We start from the raw sequence: 25,505 nt of genomic DNA on the forward strand, positions 1-25,505 counted from the left end.
CCAGGGCTGTCAAGATAAAAACAAAACCTCTGACAGAAAATCCAAATTATGGCATTGTGAATGTTGATGTGAAAATCCTGCCTCAAACAATGCCAACCATGTAATGTCAGATGTCTAGCTTCAGATCAAACACGGATGCTGACACAATCCACTTCTTTTTGATAATTTTATATAAAGTAAGTCACTTCTGTTTAATAATCAGGCCTTCGTCTCTACATTTGCACAGCATAAATCAAGACTTAAAGGATTTTTACATTTGTCTGCAAGGAGAAATGAAATTTTTGGTTTTCTGATCAGCCATTCTCACTATTTCTCTTGTTCTTATAAAATAGGATTTTCACTGAGAGGTGAGTGCTAATTGCTAGAATCCACCATCTTGAAAGGTATGGCTTTTCCTGTAGACTGAAGACAGATGAGGAAGGTCTGATGTGGAAAAGCCTTTAGCTGCTTTTCTGGTGTTTCTGTACACAAGTGAGGTATTCCTGCACATCATCTGGAGAACCAAGGATAAGAGGGACTCTCTGGTGAATACTCTCGGGTTTCACATCCAACACCGCCTCAGTCCCTGTAGTTGCCATCCCACCTGCCTGCTCAATGATGAAAGCCATAGGGTTGCACTCATAGAGAAGTCGGAGCTAGAAAGAAAAAGAGAACACATGATTGCCTTTGGGGAAATTACACCGAAGGATTTACCAGAACCTAACCTTTCTTTTGTGATTTTTGGAAAATGTTGTACTGAACATCAGTTGACCTAAGCAGGTCTGTCTATCAGCCCCTCCTTCTTCCCTCTCCTCCTCTCACCTCCCTTCACACCTCTGCTTTGAGAAAGAGTGTACTGACCCTGCATCCAAGCGTCACCACCATCATTTCCAGGCTGGTGTGCAGCACCAGTGAAGCTGTATTTTGTCAAAAATGTCAAAAGTACGTGTCAGGACCACAGACATTAGCAAAGCCGTTAAGCCAGCTAAGTTAACAGTACCAGGAAAGAAAAGTCAAAATCTCTTCTCATGTACAGGCTTTATGCATTACTGCAAAGCTTGGGGTAATCGCGTTGTGTCTAGTGAGGCTATTTTGGAGTTTGAAACTTGATGCTCCCAGTTTCAAATTTCAGGACTTGATTGCTGTTCTTCAGAAATGTGAATAGATATTAATGGCCTGAACTCATCCAGGTAGTGACTTTGTTTTCAGAAGTTACTACAGTAATTATTAAAAGCAATTTTTCCCTTTTGGTACAGAGACACTTTTGGTTTGGACCCTGATATCTCTTCACATCTTCAAAAATGTTGCCTCTGGGGTGCCTGCGTTCCAGTGGAATGCAAGCTTTTTTGGGACATAGGCCAAAAGCGTATATGTTTGAAAGGACATAGATGATAGCTGGTTATTTTTTAATATACTTTATTTCTGCAGGTTTAGTTGAACCTTTGACAGTCTATGAAGTGCTCATGTATGACAACGTTAGTACATATTATGTTTAAAGGGCTTTTCATATGTGCAAAACAGAGGATGTTTCCTGGGGAAAAGGACAGAATGCAACCATGTATGAAGACAAGGAAATGGGTCGGACACAGGACTTTACTACCCCTTTACTACCTCCTTTATCATCCCGTTTGTAATAAAACCATGATGTATCACAAACTTAAATAACACATATTACCTTCATTCTTATCTTTAAAGCCCACTGAAGTGCTACTCCTGGTACAAGGACTCCATCTGACAGGCAACATAGGACCAATAGCCTTCATTTTTCTCCTTAGTGCATGGCCATCTTTTGGAAGATCATGAGCCAGAAAACAGCAGTGGTACCACTGTGGAACCACATGTTGAGTTTCTTGTTGCTTAACTGACTATGTGGCTTAAGTAAAGCAGTTTTCCCTCGGGCATTAGTGCAATTGCACTTTGGGGTCTGCAGATAGGCTCTGTCTTCAGATAGGTTTAACATTTTTCACCTAGTAGAGAGCCATAAGCCTTAAGTTCATAAAAAATATTATTTAGCATATCTGATTTGAAAAGAGGATCTATTTGTTGGCTTGTTCTGCACTGCTTATTGAGCATTTTGTTCTTATTTTTTCTTTAACTGAAAGAAGGAGCTCCGTGTGTTAGGGCCTACATGCATATCATTTATATTTGCTCTAAAGCCTTTGGATCAATTCTGGTGACATTCGGTTCCTCTCAGCTCTCTATCCAAGTGCATAGACTGTCTTTCAGGGGGATGATAATCAGTGCACCTGCCACAAAGGCTTTATCTCTCCAACAAGAAGAGGTTTATGTGAAAAGGACTGTATACACCTGGACTCTGAGAAGGAAAGAAGAAAACTTATATTTGTAAGGATAGTACAGTTTTGCTTTTTTAATTACTCTCTCCACTATGGCAGTGCAAGCCAGGTCAATACAATAGTCAATGTAGGTTAACGTGTATGGAAATCTTGATTTCTATGAAATTATATAAGTACTTTGTACACTTGTTCTTTTGTCCTGTTTCTCATCTTTTCAACAATGTTTTAACACAGATTTCAAACCAAAAAAATTTAATTTGAAGAGGCCAGCCAGCAAACTCACTTCTCTTACACACAGCAAATTCTCTTTTTGTCTCTTGCTTTGATACACAAACAGATCTGCAATATTTAATGGGCGTTTGGGGATGTTTGTGTGTTCCCCTCCCTGCCCCCATGTGGCTGTATCGAATATTTAAATCAAATTTGTCTAGACCAACATGCAGACATTTTCTGTTGTATATTCTGAAGAGAGTTCTTTTCCTGTTCTTGTTTCCCAGACCACTTGGATTTGCTGTTCCTATGATACACACATGCTCACCAGGATGGAACCAGTAGTCCTCCGTCCCTAAAGAACTGTAGACATCAGGAGATGGGGCAAGTACTTTTATGAGACCAAATTCCTGCACATATCAGCCAAGGACAGGAAAACATTTGAATAGAAGGTTTTAAGTATGGTATTGACCAGGAAAGAAGGTGGTCTTGGAGTCAGAACACCATGACCAATCTGATATGCATTCAGCCAATCATTTCCTAAGGATGACCTGCAGATTATTGAGGGTCTACAGATCAGCTGTATAACCAGATCTCTTTTAAAACATCTTTGTTTAGAAGTTTGATAATAAGGGTATCTGATGCTGCAGGAGAAAAGTTGAGGTTGACTGTGGTCCATGGCCCAGCAGATCAGAGAGTCACTGCATTGCATTGCACTGCATTAGGTCATAGCGTGTTTTGTACAGATGTCCAAATGGGAAATAATTTTTTCCCAGAATACTGATCTCAGCATGCATAAAACTCACCTTCCACCAACTGAGTATTTCAGATGAGTTAGTAGAAGCCTGTGTTTGCAGGGCTGGTGATAGTAAGCCCAGTACTCTTTGGAAACAGTAGGTAGGCAAACTCGGTTGTCTAGTATTGGATAAAAACCTCTCTGGAGTTCAGTGTATCACACATGGACTCTAGTTGCCAGTATAAAGTGCAGAGGTCACCCCTAGGCCTGTGTTGTATCTGCCAGTTGTGCATAGGTATCTCAATGGGTTTCTATGGTACTTGAAATGTTTCTCCTTAGAAAAATGAAGAACTTGGTTGCAGTGAAAATCATTTGAGTACTTTGTAGTATAAAAGCACACAGGAAGATTTCTGGCCTAAATTGGCAATTGCCTAAATTTCTTGCCTAAATTTGATTGCTGACCATCATACCCATTAGTAATTTTCTCCAGGGATGGAAAATTATTTGTTTATATATCTAAACTGTTTATTTAAATTTCTGGGAAAACCAGAGGTATTAGATTCACCAGAGAGTAAGTTAAATGATTTACCTTTCCTTTAGGACTCTTCTGATTAGCAGGATACATGAAGATCCCACCATACATGAGTGTACGGTGAACATCAGCTACCATGGAGCCCACGTACCTGGCACCATATGGGGAACTGCCATCCTGAAAAACACAGAGTAAAGCATTATATCTACCAGGCTAGACAGCTGGAAGCATGGCAAAACATAATTTTGTTATAAACCAGGAATCAAACATGCTTAAATCAATGGCTGCTTATGGACACTGCAAATGCTTAAACCAGCCTGAAGCTTAGCCCATTGTAAAATGTAGTATATGGGGTTCTAAAAGAAGCACTTTAAAGAGCTGCATTCACAGTATGGAAACCAGGGTGCCTGTAAGTGCATAGCTTGGTACCAAGCCCCAGCCCATGAAAAGGCTGTGAGTTAAAACTTCACATCACTGAACAAGGTACTCATTTGATTGCTGATCCTTCACTAGTTCCTAAACCAGGGCATGAGGAGTGATGTCACTTTTCACTACACGTCCTGATGGTTCCCAGAGGACTCCAGGTTTTTTCTTCTAGCTTATTTGCCAAGTTGTGAAATTGGTCATAACAGTCATTCTGCAGCTCACTTCGGGAGATAGCCGTTTATTCATTAATATAGTTTTCCTTTCTATCAGTTAAGAAATTAATGCTGTGGAAGGAGATTGCAGTCATTGGTCATTGGTCATTGCAGTTAAAGCAATCAGGGGAGTATGCATATCAGTCTCAGGTTTTCTGGTCATAAAAATGGTAAAGCAGGAAATACAGAAGACAAGCAAGGTGTCTTACACAAATAGTTACATACATCAACTAAGCCCCACCTGAGAAAAGCAACGTATCACCATACCTCTATAAATGGGAGATACACAATACAAATGTAAACCGAAGGGAAGCTTTCTGAAAGCTACTATGCCAGGAAATCTGTTGGTCTTTTGATATCTCTCACTCTGTCTTCAGTGAAGCACAGGAGGAATTTTTGCCTCCCCAGAAAATTACTAGAGACTGGGACTTCACACACATTTAATACACATATGTATTTGTGTATTGCAGTGCTAAAAGTTTGAAAAGACTTCTGCTTGTTTTTTTCTGTATGGATCAGTTGTCTGATGAAAGATCTCAGTGCTTTCTACAAAGCTAGCCTTGTGCTGATACCAGATACAGAGAAATACACAGCAAACTTGTTCAGCAATGCCAGCTCCAAGCCTTTCAGACATCACAAGTTAGTAACCCTTCCCCAAAAAATCATGAGGTTAGCTGGGAGAAAAAAATCCACAAGTGGGAGCAAAAAGCACAGAGAAAAACATCATACTATTTTGAAATAACTTTTTCAAACTGCTCCATCCAACGGTGAAGTTTTGATATTTACTATCTTTTAAAATCAGAAGAGATTCTCATGAAATTACACAATATAATGCAACACAACACTAGAATTTGAGTCCTAGCCACTAAATATGACTTGGATATTTGATACAGCTGGTAGTAAAATTGGAACAGAGAACTGTGCCAGCCTAAGTAATAACCCTGTTCAACTGTACTTATGCTGTTTTCCATGATTCTTTCTTCTTGTACACATTAGGAGAACTATTGAAAATTCAGAAGAAAACAATACAAAGTATGAAAGACATGATGGATAAGACACAGCCTGGAGCTTTTATATTTAGTTTTGTTTAAACCTGGCCTTCTTACTTCCAGGCACAAATAGACAACACTTTTAAATATTTGATCCCGTATTTTTCACAGCTTACCCTTAAATAACTATGTATTTAGACTTCAAATGATAGCTTCTCCATCTCACAGCTGTTTGCACTTGTGACTTTGTAACTGTAAAAATCCAAGGTCAGAAAAAACCACCTTAAGATGTGTCAAGGAGAGACCAAAGCAAGTATGCCGTTTAAGAAAAGACAATTTTCAGTGAAAATTGTGATTATAGTCTAAAATTATCTTTAAAAATGCAATCAAAGGAAGAGCTCTCTTTTATGGTTTCAGAAGGTGATGAAGCAAGTCTTAAGATAAATTTGTTGAAGGTTAAGAAAAATTTGTTGAACGTTAAGAAAAGCCGTAGTGTATCAAATATAAGCAGACCCTGAAACAGACTGCTAAGGACTGCTGCTGTGGCATTATCAAATAAGGAGTCTGCAGCCCACATGTGAAAAACTTACTAACCATGAGCTGCATGGCTGAGCCACGTGTGTGCAAATCATCAGATATGTTTGGGATGTGCTGGATTTCCTATCTGTGTGCAGGTCGTTTACACAGTTTATGCGTACATGGGCAGTGTTATGTGAAGCTGATGAGACTCCACTGACAATTTTAGTTGCTTCTTACCCTAAATATAGGTAAGAATAAAAAAATAAAATAAAAATGAAAAAAAAAATTCACCTGCTAGAAACACAGTGCTGAGACTGTGCTGAGAAAAATACAGAAGAGAAATTCCTCCATTCTGTTATGCTTATCACTTGAACCACAGATTGAAATAAAATTTTCACTTCCTTTAGCATCCAGCTACCTGCATGAGAGGAATAAGTAGTCCTTTTAGTTATTAGAAATGTTACTTCTTGTTTCTCCAGTTTGGTCACTCTGCATTTTTCTTACAGATGAGAAAGTTAATAGGTGTTGCATGCATGTTGGCACATTGCCCAGCCTTTCTTCTCAGGCAAAATAACAGAGCATGAATGCTAGGGAAATTTATCCCAAGTTCTGAGTAATGCCAAGCTGTGTGTTTGCCCAGTGAGCGCTTCACAGTGGTTTGGCTGATGCTAATGAAAGAGTTGGAGAACCTTGATGTTCCGTTGGTTAGCATCTGTGGCATCTGAGTAGACTTGTGATTGCTCTTAGTTTCACCCTTTCCACTGCTTTTCTTTAACCCAGAGGAACAAAAATGGCTCATAACAGATAGGTCCGGTGATATTTTTCTTCACTATGTGATGGAAGTGACTTTCTCACTTCTTTATTCTACTGTTTTACTAGTTCTGTTCGTCCATGACAGAACAAGACCATGTTTTTCTCACATAACTATGATGACTAGGAGAGTGGTGGGAAAAAAGTCTCTCTACAGACTACAGCAGCAAAACCCTGCATCCTTCCTTCCACATACAGTTATGATGACAAAAGCACAGCGTTTTTATTAGCTTTTTTATGTCACTCAGGCACAGCTGGGATGGCTGGCAGAAGAATGCTTCATGCTGAAATATGCTGTTAATGGTAAGTTTTTGATGGCATTGCTAAGACAAATCCTTAACCAGGCTGTGATGAGACCCAACTGCTCTTGTGTCTGTAGGAAGCAAAGATAAAAACGAGTGGAATATCAAAGTATGATGGTGCCCACAGCATGTTTGAGTTCTATCACCAGTGAACCAGTGCTACCAGAGGCTAGGGCCCTGCAAGCATTACTGGAGGGAGAACCCTCTTTGTGAAGGAATTAAAGTGAAATTTGTGCAGAAATAGTTTCTGGCCCAGCAGTACCCATTATAGAGTGCAGACTGCAGTAAACATGTTGCATTACAGGCAGCCTTGCAAATAGCAGCTTGCTCTTCAAGCTCATTAAGCAGCAGGAGATTTTGTGATGCTTAACAAAAACTTAGCCTTACTCTGGACTCTCTTTCCAAAAAAGATGTGTCTAGACAAATATTTCTCACTAAGAACCACATGACAATATTAGGAGGTTTACAGCTGACCTGCAGAACAGCAGCACTCTTCCAGTGCTTTTAACTCAGAAGTGGTGCCTTAGGTGAATGGCTGTCCACAAAAAACTTTGAGGCTCAACATGGCTTTGTAGTCCAAATGGTTTGATCTGGGATGCTGTTAGACACTAAGGGAAAATCTCCCCTCTCCACATAAATGGCTGATTTGTAATATTTGGTCACCAATGGCAATGATACAGAACATGGAACATGTTATGGAAAACATCGTAGTTTGTTTGCCTGTTCTATTTTTAAATTTTTGGTTTTCTGACTCTTCTAGAGAGTCATCTGAACAGCACGTGGACCAAGAACCACGAGAAGGTGGAAGTAAAGGTAGGATCAAAGGAAAAAAAAGGGATAAGAAGGTGACAAGTAGTTGAAATTAATGCCCAGTATCTTGGCTTGTAGTGGTCAGAAGGCCATTGGGTGAGAGTGATCCACCTGGGCTCCCCCATGCCCCACACATCAGTTCCCTCCTCAAGTCACAGGCAGAGGGTATCCATCAAATACCCCCCACACCCTGCTGTGGAGGTGCACAGAGGAAGACACAGACCAAAGCTGTTCAGTGCTCTACCTGAGCACTGCAAGGAAAGTAAGAGCATCACCAATGTAGCTGGTAAGGCTTTCAGTTAATGCCAGGAAGCGGGCCTTATGCATGGGAGAGTGGCAACACCTTCTCTCTCCCATCCTCCCACAATGCAAATATAATGTCCATTTTAAATCATGGAACTGAGTTGTACTGTTTCCAAAGCTCAGGTTCATAGCAAGTGTTCAGATGGGCTGGGCACTCCTTGTGCTTTGTGGCCATCACATCAGTGCCTTGGCCCTTCTCACACAGACAGCCCTGCCTCTCAGAGCAGCAAAGCAATGTGGTTGCTCAGCACCTCCAAGGAGGCTTCCCCTGCCCCACATAACCCCACTACTGTGCTGCTTGCTTTAAAGCAACAAAAACACCTTCTGCCAACTTCTGTTGCATTAGTGCAACAACACTTTCAACAGGTTTTCCTCAAATGAAGCACAGATTTGAGACAAAATAGTGTCTTCCTGTTATGTCCTAACCTAAGGATTTAGTGAATCACATGATAGACCTGTCCTCATTGAGCCTGTGGTGAAATATCTCTCTCTGGTCTTCCCACTGAGTTTGAAATCTCTTCAGTCTTTTTATAGTTGCCTGGGGTTGATTATTTGTTTAAGAGTTTTACTTTAAACAACACTTGTGTGGTTTGCAAAAACACAAATTAATAAATCCAGTGTTAGTGCATTATACCGAATACATAGCATAGCATGAGCAGAATAAGAAGCACAGATCTCCTTCTCTTTCCCAGCTGGATTAGTTTTCAGGAAGTATGAAAGTTGTGTTGTGGGCTTCTGCTTCTCTCGCAGCTGAACTGAAAGCAGACTTTGAAGTTTCAAAATAACCTCAAATATTCACAGTGAATATATTTAAAATGCTGTGACTGCCTCTGTAGCTACAATCTGGGTAATATGGAAAAGAAGTTTTGATAAGAGGTCAGCATTGCAGCTATACCCAATGTAGTAATTTCAGATTTTCAGCGTCTCACAGGACTATGGTTTAAAGTCTTACTTGTTACAATTCCCTTGTACAGCACCCTGCAGTTTTCTACTGGATATTTTGATTTTTACATGAGCCCTGTATACATATTCTCAACAACTAATAGCTTAAAAAATAATCCTATGGCTTTTTTTTTAACAGGAAGAGCATTAAAACCAGTTTCCTGCCAAAATTCAGTCCTGAGCTGTTCCATGTCACCATGTTTCATAATGACTTACTGGTCACATAGCCACACTTTCTAGACAACTTCCAGCTTTCCACATTGAGAGCTTGTGTTGTGTCCTCCTAGCATTGACTAGAGGCCATACAGAGCTGTGTCCCCCCTAGCATTGACTAGAGGCCATACAGAGCTGTGTCCCCCCCCAAGGAAGTTCCTCAGACATGGGATGTTCTCAGCTTTATCTCTCTGAGGGATACAGTATAATACTCTTAACAACAGAATATAGTGAAATCGTGCCTCACGCTGTTGGTTTTTTTTTCAACCTATGGGTTGGTTCGTGTTCCGTATAATGCAAGTAGGCAGTGCAAGAGTGATACAGCGTTTCTCAGATGCAAGCGTATACAGGAAGGAGAAGGTGATGCCACTCAGATCTCTACAAGCACCTTCTGGGCAATACATGGAATCTAGCCCCAAATGCCCAGCTGCACATATGACTGAGCTGCGTATTCAAATAAGCTGGAAAATAGGGGTACCTCCACATTTTGCTGGCACGGTTTCAGAACTTTGTTGAAAAACCTGGTTCTTCATGTACAACACAATTTCCTCCACACAGTGACGAACAAGTTATGAATTTCCTTGCCGAAGTCTAAGTTACCAAGATGTCAGGACACCAGGAAAAAACACATTAGATATACCCAGAATGGACCTGATGGCGCAAAATGGTTACATGGGGCTGAACTCAGCAAGGCCTTCAAATCCTTTCACATCGGCCAGGACTGTGTGGAAGGCAGTGCTTGCCAGCGCACAGTACATTGCGTACAGTTGCTAATATTTTCTTACCTCAGGGAATTTCTTCTTTTGTAAATATTCTGTCATTGCAGGATCGAAATACTTTGCATAACCTTCATTGAGACTGTATACCTTCCCTTTCTTCTTGATTTTAACATCTCTGTCCACCAAAATAAATTCACCAAGACCCTAGAGAGGAACAGGATAGACCAGTTATTAGCGAGCAGCAGAAAATTTTATTGACCTTCTGTAACAGTCGTCACACTGGAGATGGCAGAAATGCTAGCAGAACTTAGTCTTTTCAGCACCAGTCTTGTGTATAACTTCACAGTATTTCAAACAGAGCAGAAAGCACAGGGTCTTTTTTAAATTCATTAAAACTTGTCACATTGGTACTATGAACAAAAAGCAATTTGACTGTTAGAGTTAGCTTATCAAAAGAATACCAGTCAGCCCTGAAAGCTGATGGTTTGTGCACCTCTGTCCACAAAGCATAAGGTTACAAATTAAGAAATTACATTGCCTTCTGATTCTTTAACTCTTCTTGCCTGTCTTGTCTGAATGCTTTAAAGTGAATGTGGTCAGCTACCCCCAGGTGTTGCTGTCTGCAGTTTGAGTGCAACTTCCATTTTCTCTTCCTCTGTCTCTAACCAGAGCAGTTCAGCTCCCAGCTCTTCCCACTTGGAATTAGTCTATTTATAAAGACTAAAAGGAGTTTTGATAAAAGCACATCCTTTTATCAAACCCCCCCTATGTTATTGCCCACATCTAACACTGGTTTCTCAAATGAGAAGGCTCCTTCCTGCATTTCTCCAGTAACACTTGTTGGGCTCCTGGGCTGGGCACTGAGGGATGGCACATGTCCAGTTGTATGGGTATGGTTGTGCTTTTGCAAATTGTTGGGCATGCAGCTTAGAGGACTTAGCCATAAAACTAAATTGCACTCAGGAAATCAGACATCACTCTGCATCAACTGTACCAACAAACAGTCCTTGCCCCAGGCTAAACATGGAACATGCTGAGGCTGTTCTACAGATAGAAAAAACAAAAACAAGATGTCCTGGTTTCAGCTGGGATAGAGTCAATTTGCTTCATAGAAGCTAGTAAGAGGTTATGTTTTGGATTTGGGATTAAAATAATGTTGATAACACACTGATGTTTTGGGTTGTTGCTAGGCAGTCAAAGACTGTCCTGCTTTTCATGCTGGCCTGCCAGCGAGGAGGCTGGGGGTGCACAGGAAGCTGGGAGGAGACACAGCCAGGACAGACGACACAGGCTGGCCAAAGGGATATTCCACACCATATGATGTCATGCCCAGTACATAAACTGTGGGGAAGAAGAAGGAAGGGGAGGGGGGGAACAATTGGGGTTATGGCATTTGTATTCCCAAGAAACCATTACGCATGACAGAGCTCTGCTTTCCCGGAGATGGCTGAACACCTGCCTGCCCATGGGGAGCAGTGAATGAATTCCTTGTTTAGCTTTGTTTGTGTGCATGGCTCTGGCTTTACCTATTAAACTCTTTATCTCAACCCACAAGTTTTTTAACTTTTACTCTTCTGATTCTCCCCACTGTCCCACCATGGGAGCAGCTGCGTGGTGCTCAGTTGCCAGCTGGGATTAAAACATGACACAAGAAAAAGAAGTCCTTTACCTGGAGGCAAAGACACTCTTCAGAGTAAATTTTCTTAAGTGTTTGTGCAAACCAGCAGTCTGGTTTGAATGAGCAGGATTAAAATGCTATTTAACTTAAACTCCCCTTCATTGAGTAGAAACAGAGGTTTTGCAACCAACATACTCATGCATTATTAAATACTTGTAAGGTGGAGGTGGGATGCTCCAGGACATGGGTGGAAAAAAGAATCACACAGAGACAAAGAGTAACAAAAATGAGTAAACACAAGCACGGAAAGCGCTAAAAGATAGTGGCAATGTGATTAACACCATGACTGTACCGGATCGAGCATGAAACAGTCCACTCCTTGCCCTGTGGAGAGGGCAACCAGTGTAGCACTGCCATACAAGGCATAGCCCGCAGCAACAATATTGCGTCCAGGCTGCAAAGCATCTTTTTCAGAGGGCTCATCGTCTGTTTCCTGAGGAAAAATTACCATTGGACTGAAGGTTAATTTCTTATAAGAAACAATAATAACAACACTTGAATATTAATGTGGTGCAGATTTCATTTTTGTTTCTATGCAGGCCTTTGAAATAACCAAAATAGAGATTGTTCCCACTAGTTCCGGGCAAGTTTGGTACAAGTGCACGTGCACGCTGGGACAAGAAGTTGAGAGTTTGTTATTTTATACATGTTATGCAATCAATATGATGCCTGCAACAAAGCTGATACCTCAGCGTTACACCCCAATCTGTTAATTCAAGATCATCAGAAATCTGAGACAGAACAGAAGTACTAATTTTCTGTAAATGTGAACTTAAGCTATCATACTGACACCCCTCAGAGTCAAAAACTGTGAGGTGCATGCAGTAATTACAGACAGATTGCTTCTAGCAATGCAGAATAAAAGGGTAGATGGTGCAACATGACAGAACCAAGGTTGTGCATTGGTCTCTGGTAGTGAAGAGATGGGTAACTGAAGTGATAGAAATGTTCATATTACATATAAAATAACAAATATATTTGCATGTGTAAAGTGTGTGTGTGCAGTTATGCATATATAACTCTACACAGAACATTCACAGGGCATTTTACTCCAGGCTTTTAATCAATTTCTGACACTTGTATTTCGATTTGGCACTTTGGTCATCACTGAACAACAATAGCCTAAGCAGACCTGGTGCAAATATTTCCAGCCAGCTCTGTGGGTGTTCCTCAGCCACAGCTTACAAGAATTTGAGTGGTGGGGTGAGAAAGGAGAAGAGCCAAGAGTATTGGGAAGGCTGCCTCCAGCTTTCACCTCCTGGGACTACACAATGGGTAGGGAATGCTTTTTTAAATGCTTGTCGGTTGTGCTGGGTCTTCTGTGGATGTTTTGATGGTAGTTCATGAGGAATTAAAATGGGAAGCCCTTCAGATCCTTTCTTCAGGCCGTGGTTTAGCATTTTATTGTTCCAAACTTAGACAATTTATCAGTGGTTGCATGGGCTTAATTAGATTGAGTAGCAGCCAAACAGAAATAGCAGGTCTAGCCCAAAATGTCTGGTTAAAAAAATAAAAAACAGTGGAGACTGTTTTGCATAGGAAATAAAATATTTGATGAATATTGAATAAATTCTTTAAAAAATGAAGAATGCTTTCCACAGATATTTTCCAAAGGTAAACACCTCTCCTCCAACAGAAAAATTCTCTACTGTGCCCCATGGCAAGGAGCTCTGAGCATGCCCATCATGGTCCTAGCAAGGTGGAAGGCTAAGTGTGACCTGGGAATCCCATCCATCATTGTATGCCAACATCTAGAGGAAAACTGAGATCTGGGATACCAAAACTGCATCTTTCATGGTCTATGAAGAGAGTAATTGCACAGCAAAAAGTTGTCATTTTCAGCTAAAAGATTTTGTTACTGCTGTTACTTTTGCTTACATTTTTTAACTGTATTTTGCTCAAAACTTATTACTGTTTTGCCAAGTTCATCTGTGGAAAAAAATCCAGTTGCCAACCAGCTCTTTGTGGGAGCTGAAATATAGCGTGTACAAATACAGCTGGTACGCAGTCCCCTGGAATTACTCTATGTCAAGCTGCTTATTCAGAGAGGTTATAATGCACATAATGAATGAAGACTAGCTAAAACTCCTATTTGTATACCCCAGAGCTTTGAATGCTGACTATTGGTGGCTAATCCTTTGCTAAACAATCTTCTACAGAACCAACTATTATACCCTACATAACATCTTCTCTTTCAAAAATATATCCCCATGGCACATATCTCAACATCAAAAGCAATGCTTGTCTATAATAAACTAATTATTTGCAACATTAAATATGGAATTAAACATAAATTTACACAATTAGTTGCAAACATATTATAATTCTCCTAGCTTTTTGTATGCTTTCACCATTAAATAAAAATTAATTTTGTATAAATACACTAGTGAGTTTTGTTTTATAGAACATGGTGTATATACAGTGTACGTAGCTGCTGGGTACATACAATATTGATTTAAAATATATTTTTTTGAGATCAGCTTTTCAGTCCTATCTGTTAAATGCATGTTCTATGTTTATATGGCTGAGAAAGCGCATATTTGTTGACCATTCTGAAAAAACAGAGGAACTCCCTGGGGAGATGGACAGTTGGGCAGAATTCCTTTGTTTTTCTATCTTTATTCACAACTGTGTTTCCAAGAGCCAGCTTCCAGAAGGAAGGAAAAAAGCTCAGTCTCAAACAAACATTTTGCAGAGCTTGTCAGAATGTAAAAAAGCTAGAGATCACCTGATACTTCATTGTTAGGACTGCAGAAGTTTTGTCCTGCCAAGTACCACGTACTGTGAAACAAACCAGGGAATTAAGCTGGCCGGTAGACTCTGATAGCTGCCAAATATTTTCACTTCTTTCTGCTGCACAGATGGGTTTCCTTTCTATTCTATTTTGACTATGAGATGGCGGTAATGAAACCTCTTCAGAGGTTTGCAAAGCCCTGGAATAGGCAGGGAAGCTGTGACAGCGTTAACACAGTCACTTCGGCTCATTGTTGGTGAAGCAGATGAAATGGGGTCCACAGAGTCTGGCTATAGGGGTACCCTCAGGTGATACCTGATTTTTGCATATATGGTTTGCCCACATCACATGAGGGAATTCTCATCAGCACTGGGAGCAGCTCCGGAAGGACTTGGTTTCCAGGTCTCCATTTGTATCATGTGTTTCATGAGTATCCTTTGTGTTTGCCCTGAATTTTTACACCTTCTTTGTGAGGGACCACATGGAGGGGAGGACATTGTCCTCATGACAATGAAGGGGGAGAAATAGAATACAACCTAGGCACTGGGGAAATTTACAAATTAAAACCAGAATGAAACAAAGCAGCAGAGTTTCATAGCGTATATGTGCAGTATGAATTAAGAATTTTAGATTCAGCTCAGTGGCATGAAAAATTGGGAAGAATCCAAGCAAAAAATACTTATTGTTACCACATCCAGCAGCTGAGAGTCCCTCAGTGGCAGTGACTGTCAAGGTCCTATGCCTTGCTCTGTCTTCTGCTGATTCAGCAAAGCTCCTCCCTCAGCCCCACCTTTCTGATTATTCTGGTCTTTTTAACAGTACCACCCATGCTTCAGAAAGTAAAAGCCAGGTGGAAAATTAAATAAACCTGAGATGGTATTTATTTCCTGGTGGTTTTCTCAAAGAAACTGATGCAGTGCATTTCTGGCAGGAGGCAATGGTACCTTGCCACCATGGTGGTGGCTCTGGATTGGGAGCAACCAGAGAACCACCTTCAGGTTTGAAATGTGCTGATTGTCTCTTTTTCCTAAAATGAGGCAAATATTTCAGTTCTAGAGGGTGTGCCTTTGGAAATTAAGTTAAGGTGCTCACAGAGTGAGAAAATCAGTTATGCATTCACCTGAGAACTGGAAGGTACCAATATCAGACAGGTGCTAAGGATCGTCCTTTGGAACTACAATTGTTCTAGCTTTCCCAAAATAATGTCCATGAACCTTAAATGGCTTGAAATTATATTTTCTTTCCTAAGTGATTCTCATCCACTGGGATAAATTTTTATTCACTTTTATTCCTTTCACACTGCCCTTCATTAACAATCAATAAAGCACTTTTTATTTAGTTATTGCAAAGGTTTTGAATTTAATAGTGTTTAAAGTTAATAGCGTTGCTATGAAATTGTCTTGTCTGAGAGGAAGGCATATTAATTGTCATGTACTTTGGAATTAGCATTTTAATAGAAGTAATTATGCAAATGAAAGTCTGGAAATTCAACATTGTTCCTAACTTTCCAGGGACATTTTTTAAGTTGTTCTTGTAATTGACTAACTGTGCTTCATCCTAGCAGCAGGGTTTTCATTTGGACATGAAACGTTTGTACAAAGCGATGCAATTTTCTTTTTATGAAGCACAGAAGGGTATCCACCCACACGAAAACCAGTAACTTAGAAACAGTACTTACAACAAATATGTTAATATGTATTAGAACAACAACTATGGAAGGATCAGGAAATTAATTGAAAACTTGAGCATTTGGCAATGACATGAGTTCCTTGTGACATGTTTCTGTTCTGAAGCAGAATCCTAGGAAAGACTGGGGAGTCCATAGTATTTACACACTTTACCAGGTGAGTTAAAGATAGTAGAGAAACCTAATCTGTATTTCAGATAAGCTATATTAATCATACTGAGCACTTGCCTTTACAGTTACGCAGAGTAACTTAACACAACATTGCTAAAGAGAAAGCTAATGTTTAGTATTTGTAAGATGGTGCTTACCACCTTTAAGAGTAGTGGACAGCGCAGCTACTGTAAATGTCAGGAGTCTTTTAGGCTATCTTTAGGGAGATAAATGAAAAGGGTGGGGGCCCCTTTGCTTACCATAAGGGCACGTGGCAGGATTGCATCCATACAGCTGAACTCTCTTTCCTCCAAAAAGCAAGGTGGTAGATGGTACTGGATGTGGTCCCTGGGCTGCTCTTTCCACAAGCTATACCCAGGCATCAGCTCAGTATTGTCTGGCCTGGGCTGCATCTGTGATGGGGGTTTGCACTAACCATTAACAGCATGGATGGCCATATGCAAGCACTTGGCTTGTGCCATGATCCTGTCAAGATTGTGTCATAACTGTTTGGTCTATTAGTAAATATTCTCAGCAGGCATGATTAGTGTATAGCCTGCCAGAAATGTAAAATACAAGGACTAGCCATTTCAAAATTTTTAGTTAAAAGGTGACAGCGGGCTTTAAAAACATATCTTTGTATATTTGAAGTGTAGCATCTGAGTCTGCAAAGACCTCTTTGCAGTCACAAATACTGTAACTGTTACTTCACAATAGTGATGGCTGAGGGTCTCCCATAGTCATATGACTGCGAGCTCAGGCTTTAGGAAAAACACCAACTGCTGGGAGATTAGCAATCAAATCACAAGACTTGGCATGACTCTAACTGTTAACGTTTGCTAACTGGCTGCGCTGTTGCTGTTCGGTGCAGCCCCGTGGGAGCAGACATGCTGGCAGGGCTCCGGCGGCTGTAGGTGACTGCTTCCTTCAGCCTCAGGTGGCCTCCATTGTTAGCATGCTTATAAACCCCTGTCCGTAACAGGCACAGCAACTCGCACCGGGAGGGCACCGCATTGCTAACCATGATACAGGCCAGGCAGGGACCATCACCCCGGTCAGTATTGGGGAAGACGAATACTGTAATTTATAGGCACTGCAAAAGCATCACTGAAGGAGCTAACCAGCTGCCTGATGGTGAGAGGATTTTATTTAAGTGTGTGTGTGTGTTTGGAGGAGGGAAGTGCTGCTACCTAACAATTTCACGGGGTTGAGTGTCCCCTTCCTGGGAATTCAGGCAGCGTTTTAGCACACGTGAATCCCAAGTGTTACCTCTTCTGCCCTTTCTAAGGCTCTCTTGATCCCAAAGACACTTAAATAACCTAGGAAAAAAACTGAGCAAGTTGGTATAATGAAGACATTTTGCTTTCCCCAAGTGAATCGTGCCATGTGTGCCTCATTCATCCTCTTACCTTTTTGTAGATAGCAAATATTGTTCCTATTGGTGCCAAGCAGTCTATATTGGATGAGCCATCAAGGGGGTCAAAGCACACCACATATTTACCCTAAAAGAGAAGTGGGAAGGGAAGCATTAAATTATGTGTAGTCTTGCACTATTGTTTCCTCTTACTTGACAAAACCCACATTTTTACGATTGTGTTTCGCCCCCCAAGCACACCTGACAGGGCTTGTCAGAGAAGGCTGCACGGTTGACCTAGCTGGCCCTGCAGCTCAACACCCACTCTCTGCAAGGCCTGCTGGAGAAATAGGAGAGGGCACGTTTCTGCTTAGACAACACAAAATCTGATGACAGAAAGGCTCAGTCCTCTGCTGCCAAGCAATGCCAGAATTCACTTGAAAGCAAAAGGAGTGACTCATCCTGGAAGCCAGTATGTTTCTCAAGTAAATATATTTTGTTCTGTTACGTTTGTTATGTTTTGTTCTGAATGAAAGTATTTGCCTGTGATGTGAGGTTTGGGGGTAAGAAGGCAGAAAGAAAATGTCTTGGGGAAAGGGTAGGTTACATCAACGTGAGCAGTATCTCGCTGCAATAGTATCCCCTCCTGAGGGAAGCCTGATGAAGCAGTCAGGTGTTTCCTCTGGACATGTAATGTAAAACCCAGTTCTGCCAGCCTCTCATCTCATTTTATCTTGCCTAAATATTAATGTAATCCAAAACCGCTACACCAGTGGTCAAGGGAATGTAATAGTACACTTACACCTGGGATCTGGGGTGTGTTAACAACCTCCAAAATAATTATTCTACCCCCCTTCACAAAACTTTAATAATAATTTTACCCTCCACAGCTCCATGAAGCCATGCCATCCACCCCAGTTATTAATCAAAACAACGCAGTAATGGTGCAAATTTTCTGAATTCCCCTGGGAAGGGTTGGTTTTGGGGGCCAGGCACAGGTTTCATACTTGAAACGAGAGTGCCACCTGCTGCTGGCTGAGCCGAAAACCCCCTGAAGGCAGGAGCCGCACAGACCCGCTTGTCTTTCGGGGTGACGATGGCCTCTTTGTTCTCTTCTGTGACCAGGACGCAGGTGCTGTAGGAGGACTGGAGCATATTAATCACCAGGGAGTTGGATAATACGTCCAGCTTCTTCACTTCGTCACCAGTCACATTCACAGTGCCAGCTATACCAAACCTACAGAAAAGTAAAAATATTAAGAAACCTGAGGGATGTCAACCTTACAGGTTTTTAGGAAAAAAAAATGTCAAGGTGGCCCCTTCGTCTCACCTTCCCACCACTCCAATCTTTGGATTAATTGTTAAGGTGCATTAGGAGATGGTTGCTGCTGCTAGAAAATAAAAGCGTGCATAAGAAAAAGAGCAATGGCATCATTTTGGGGCTTCACCTGGGTCCTTGTGCTCTGCCTTGGATGTCCTCCAGGCCAGGAGCGGAGCCCACAGCCCAGCCGGTGGGTGCCAGGCTTCCCCAGCAGCCCCACAAAGCAGCTTTGAGGAAGGAGAAGGGGCAGTTCGCATCTGTATTATTTTCTGCCTCTGGCTGCCCAAAGCTCTGTGATGGTCCTCTAACCCACATCCACTCAGTCCCCAGCCACCCCAAAATTAGAAACTTGAAAGACACCCCCAGATAATTCCCCATGCTGAACTGTCTCTCAGGATCAAGGTCCATTTTATTTGGTGATCTTCAGTTGGTTTAAGATGATGCTTTCATTCCCTGTCCTGATTTTAGCAATATACTGATGTTGTAATATATAGTAGTATGCATATTTCTGAGATTTCCAGTTGAGGAAGCACTGTTTAGACCTATGTGCATGGTCTGGATGCCTTAGAAGTATAAGGAATTGTACAGGGAATAGATACAGCATGAAAAAAAAGAAAAAAAAAAAAAAGGAAGGGGAAAAGGACAATTAATTAGTCCCTAGGATGTTGGTCAACATCAGGCCTTAATTGGGGCCAGGGTAGGTCTTTTGTCTTACTCAAAGCTCAAAGCTACCTGAGCTTTTCAGCAGTATTGAACATTTTGAGCACTCTATTTTGGAGTGCAAGTTTGAGATACTGGAAAGGACTGTGATTTTCAGGGAATGCTAAGCACCCATTCTCCAGTTAGTGTGTTTTTGGGCAAATTCCCAGCTCAAGTTTATGGCTTGGAAAAAGTCCTCCTTTACTTTTGAATGGCAAATTTGTTAAAAATTCATGCTGAGCTCTTTAATATTACAGAAGTCACTTCACAGTGACTTTCTAGCCCCTTGCTTATTTGGAGAGGCTAGAAGAATCAGAGCGCTCTCACTTCACAAATGCAGATGGATGCAATCCAGTCACCACGGCTGAAAGTTTGCCACAGGGATTTCTGAAATGTCATGGTTTGTTGCAGTACTTTGAATGGTGCAAGTTACTCGCTTGTGTGTTTGGATGCTTTAGATGTTTCTAAACCTGAATCTAATCACCTGAAGGATTTGTTTATAGAAAGAGATATTTGCTCCTTAACGTAACAGATGTTTTCCTTCTGAAGGAAAGATTCGTCTAGCACAGTAGCTTGTGTGTCTAATAGGCTAGGTGGCTATTCCACCTCTAGTCTATCAAACAGAGGTTCTCCCTACTTACTAAATACTCCAGAGATTGCATATTTAAAGATAAAAATGAAATAAAAGCAACTGTTCTTCTAAGTCAGGGCGGCAAAACAACCCAGCTTCACCTAGTAAGTACAGAGACAAATTACAGTTTAACAGTCAGGACATATGCTAACCTGAGGCTGCTGTTAACTTTGAGTATGTCTCATGTCCTCTTTACATATTATGGTCCATGCCTGTAAAAGTGAGGGTGATAGTACTGACACATTGAATTCATGATTTGCAAAGATCATTGAGGACCTTGACCAAATAGTCAACAGAAGCACAAAACAAACCGAGCGTCATACATTTTGGTGTTTCAACAGGGGGAAAAAAAAAAAAAAGAAGAAGAAATTACAAATGTTGTCTTTCTTACACACCTATATTCCCTGTCTTTTCTATGCTGTTATGCACATGTACATACACAGGCATATACTTCAATACATAACAAAACCTGTATATTTTGAGTGCGTAATTTTATTAGGACATTCCAGCTCTCTGAACTGCCTCAGATAAATCACCACTAAAGGAATGACACTGACATCTATTTCACCTGGCTGTGTGAGGAGCAGCTTGGTTCATTCCAGGCTTTGCTAAGGCAATCCTTTGTTCTGTTTGCTAAACAACCAGATGCCAAATTGTTATGCTTGTTTTTCATACAGGGCCTTTTAAGACTCCCCATCTGCAACCCTGATACTACTTGAGGAAGGAAGGGGAAATGCACTCATGCATGGCAGCGCATGGCATTTCTTGCAGGGCTGTTGTTTTAGACTGTTGCTTATCCTGTAGTCAGGCAGAACATCAGCTTGCCAAGACAAGCTAAGCCCTGGTTTGCACAGCTCTGCACCAGGCTTGGATGCTAGCAGAAAATATTGCAGCATGATATCCCACATTAAAAATACCATAGTGTGATATTTTGCTGCAAATTCACAGTGGATTTAACAACAGATCAGTATCAACATTTACAAGGGATAAAGAGGTGAGCAGTGCATTGACATTCTGACTGACTTACATTTTTAGGGTAAAGTATTACAGAACAGCAGTTAGTCTAAAGGTCTATCTTGCACCCAGTATTTGAATGTTCCAGAAAGAGAGAGATCATCCAGGCTTTGACCTCGTGCCTCCAGTCACCCAGGTTAAAAAAGACACTTCCAACATAGAATCACAGAACCACAGAATCATTAAGGTTGGAAAAGCCCTTTAAGATCATCAAGTCCAACCATCAACACAACACCACCAGGCCCACTAAACCATGTCCCCAAGTGCCACGTCTACATGTTTTTCAAACACCTCCAGCGATGATGACTCCACCACCTCCCTGAGCAGCCTGTTCCAATGTTTGTCCACTCTCTCCGTAAAGACATTTTTCCTAATTTCCAATCTAAACCTCCCCTGGTGCAACTTGAGGCCATTTCCTCTCATCCTATCACTAATTACTTCAGAGAAGAGACCAACACCCACCTCACCACAACCCCCTTTCAGGTAGTTGTAGAGAGCGATAAGGTCTCCCCTCAGCCTCCTCTTCTCCAGACTGAACAACTCCAGTTCCCTCAGCCACTCCTCGTAAGACTTGTGCTCCAGACCCCTCACCAGCTTCATTGCCCTTCTCTGGACACGCTCCAGCACCTCCATGTCCTTCTTGTAGTGAGGGGCCCAGAACTGAACACAGGATTCAAGCTGCGGCCTCACCAGTGCCGAGTACAGGGGCACAATCACTTCGCTACTCCTGCTGGCCACACTGTTTCTGATACGGGCCAGGACGCTGTTGGCCTTCTTGGCCAGCTGGGCACACTGGTGCAACATATTTATGAATCCCTTCCCTCTCCCCACCCTTGCTGTGCAACCAGTTGTCTCTACCTCCTCTTCCACCCCGTATCGCTAGGTAGGACTCACATGTGGGCAAGGCCTGCCTTTCTGACTGCGGAGGAAATGGCCTTTATGGCAGTCAGCATGGAGTTGAGCAGCTGTGTCAGCTCCCCTGTCGCTCCTTTAACGCGGCGTCCCTTCTCCATAACGAATCGCGTGAGCGTCAGCATATCCGTTTCAAAGGGGGTTCTGTCGGACATTTTTGCTGGAGACCAGAGTTGCTATCTTCTCGGCGGGATGAGACACTTTCTTGCTGTGTTGAGATCGCGGGTAGCTGTTTTATTTTGAGGCGAGGCTGTTGGCAGCGCTGCTGGTCAGAGTTGGCTCAGACATTTCTGAGACCGTGTGATTGAGTGCTCAGAATAACTGCGCCCCGGGCTGGCTCCGCGGCTCCTCGGGGATGCTGGAGAGGAGCCTGAGACGGGACCTGCGGCTGAGCATCCACGGCTTGGCTGCTCCCCCCCCGCCACCAAAATGAGTGATGGGCAGCTCTGGTAACGTATGCCAATGGCGCGTTAGCCTACTCATCATGCAAAAACCGCGCGCTGGCTGCTTCGCTGGAAGCTGCTTTCCTGTGGCTGCTGCTCGGCAGCAGGCTCAGCAGAGCCAAGGCAAAGCACACGGTGGGCACGGCGCGGGAAAAGGGGAGACAGGGCATCAGCCGCCACACGTGCCCCAGTGCCGCGCAGCAGGGCGCCCACCGTGCTGTGACCCCGGGCCGAGGAGTTCCCTTCCCGTATCGCCTTAATCCCCGCTTCCTCGCCCCCTTTTGTCCTCCTCCATAGAGGAGGTGCAGGGTGCCTCTAGATATGCACCTTACTAAAGGTGTGTTATGTTGTGGGCTGGTGTGCTGCAATCCCGTTTTAATGACGTCCAGTCTGGACTACTTATAATATTACAGGGCTTGCATGAATGGGAAATACTGGTGAGCTGTGGCTTGTTTGGTTACAAAGCAATTATCTCTTCAATAATTTACACATTAAGCTTATCTGATTTAAGCATGTCTGTGTAATAACTCACAACATGAAATTTTACGTTGGCTTTGTTATTGTAGTGCACCATGTAACTATCGGTATGTCCAAGTCCGCGACTATACCAGCAGTAACCCCGTACAAGCACGTGACGTGAATGTGAAGGTGGACAAAAATGTCAGTGAACTAGGTACGTGCTATCTGGAACACTGGAATGGTGGATTTTAATTACAGCACTATCTTCCCACTCAGATAAGGCAGTAAGAACAATTATACGTTGTAGCCTTCATTTTACTTATTAGCAGCACTGTCTTATTTTTAAGCAGAAGATCTGGAAAGTCCACATGCAAAACAAGGAAATTTGCATTTCAAGAAGAAAAGTTTCATTGAGTTCCATTGTTATAGAGTCATAGATTCACAGAGTCATTAAGGTTGGAAAAGACCTCTAAGATCATCAAGTCCAACCGTCAAGTCCAACACCACCATGCCCACTAAACCATGTCATTCATTTAACCCAATTACTGCACTAAAATCATGCCAGGAAGACAGAAACAAAATTCGGTAATAAAACATAGCTTTGTTTTTGTTAATAGGAACTGCAGTTGTAGGCAAAGAGTTTTAATTTCCCTTTGCATTCCTTTTTTAATCTTTAGCAATCCTTTGGATTTTCCTAAAAGCATCTCTTCACCTATGAACAAACATTACTAGGAGGGATGTAAAGGGATTTGGATGCTAAGGTTTTCAACTTTGAAACCAGCCTCAAGCAAAAGGTCTCAGACACCGACAGTACTGAACATGATCTACAAGTAGACAGACACAGTTCGGCGCTGCTTGCACCCCAGGTGCTTAGCTTTGGGGATGTTTTTCAAGTCTCATTTTAAGGAGGAGGAAGGATTGGCAAACAGAGCTCCTCAGGCGGAGCAACAGGCAGATTTTACACTACATCCTCTAAGGCAACAGTGGAAGAAGAATATTATCTTGAAGATTTCTTTTTCTCTTTTCTGCCAGTGTGATCTAGTTAAAAGTATACAACACCATTCATACCACGGGAGGAATATTCCAGAGCCCTTTTTTCCAGGTTAGGAGACTTTTTTTCTTGCAACAGGCTTTGTCCAAAACCAACATATAATGTGTTTAGGGAGCTCTGGGATAGCAAATGGTGCTATTAATAAAAGAAGGGGACAGTTTTCACATTATTAAAGTACAGCCATTACATTCTGCACTTTATTTTGTCAGGATGGTAGTTGTCAGCCTGACCAGTATCTAAATGCTTTTAAAGCAAAATCTCTCTGCTGTGTAGCTATACCACCAGGATACCCAATTAGCCTAGCAAATAAGAAATGGGATGGGAGTAGGCCTATGGCTTCTAACATTTGTCACAACATCAGGTGCAGATCTTCTTTACTGTTGATTCCAAGTGATCTTTTATACTGGTCAAAATGACAAAGTTCAGGTCATCTCCTAACAGAAAGTTTGTTTTGAAGTTAGTGGTTCAAAGGGTGTTCTCAGAGCTAAGATGACCATATTTTGCCTCTTTTTTTTTTTTTTTTTTTTTAACTGAGAAATCCCCAAATGCTTTTTACAGGTACTGGATAGTTTTTAGTATGTATAAAGAACAATGCTTTAAGCTGCTGCTCAAATAACTCTCCTTCGGTAAGAACTTAACTTACACTAATATGTAAAGAACACAGAGTCTACACCCAAGCTTTCCAGAAATATTGCAGCCAACAGTGGAGCAAGAAGACAAATAAAATGATAAAACTTGGATAAACGTACAAGACTGGGTTGCATGAAAACTTTACCCTGTTTTGACAAATACTGTGATCCCACTGCATGATGAAAACCTGAATGATTATACTGAATTACTAAGTTATATAAATAATTACCATTTAAGGAGGGAGGGTGTCATGGGGAGAAATCAGATTGTGATGATTCTTTATAAGCCTGAGGACCACTCAGTAAAGATGGGTTGGAACAGCATAGAAAGGTTAAAAAAAAGAAACACCTCAATTTGACAGATCTGTAGGAGGTTTTCCCTCTAATACAAAGATTGCACAAGAGCTCTCAGGGATGATTCACACTTCCACTGGCATATAGGCTAGTCCTGTGCCTTAAAGGTGACACCTCTTCTAACTGATTTGAAATGTTAGTCACTTGGACGGTGCCGGCTGAAATTGGAGCTACCGACCTTTCACCAAATGCCACGGTTCAGCCTCTGAGCAGGGCGGTGGGTAGTACCGCAGTGGGGGCTGAAGGCGGACGCTGCAGCAAACCCACCCTCCTGCCTGGCGTCGGTGCGCAGGGCGAGCTCTGGAAAGGGGGCTGCGGAAGGAGATTACGGGATAGATCTCCCTGCCGGTGGCTACATGAGGATGCTGTTCAAACATGGGCTTAGGTATTACA

General features: G+C 41.9%; 1 protein-coding gene across 1 annotated transcript; it reads right to left on the reverse strand.

The window, feature by feature from the left end:
* Positions 1-440: 440 nt before the first annotated feature.
* On the reverse strand, positions 441-22,331 carry LOC309415472 (fructose-1,6-bisphosphatase isozyme 2; the record flags this gene model as incomplete). The annotated part of the gene is made up of 7 exons (XM_082013006.1): positions 441-635; positions 3,809-3,928; positions 10,063-10,200; positions 11,967-12,107; positions 17,655-17,747; positions 18,674-18,836; positions 22,159-22,331. The coding sequence occupies 7 exons, from the start codon at positions 22,329-22,331 to the stop codon at positions 441-443; spliced, it is 1,023 nt and encodes a 340-aa protein (XP_081869132.1).
* Positions 22,332-25,505: the final 3,174 nt, after the last annotated feature.

Source organism: Phaethon aethereus (assembly GCF_964289735.1).
Source record: "Phaethon aethereus genome assembly, chromosome: Z".
In the NCBI taxonomy this organism is placed as follows: domain Eukaryota; kingdom Metazoa; phylum Chordata; class Aves; order Phaethontiformes; family Phaethontidae; genus Phaethon; species Phaethon aethereus.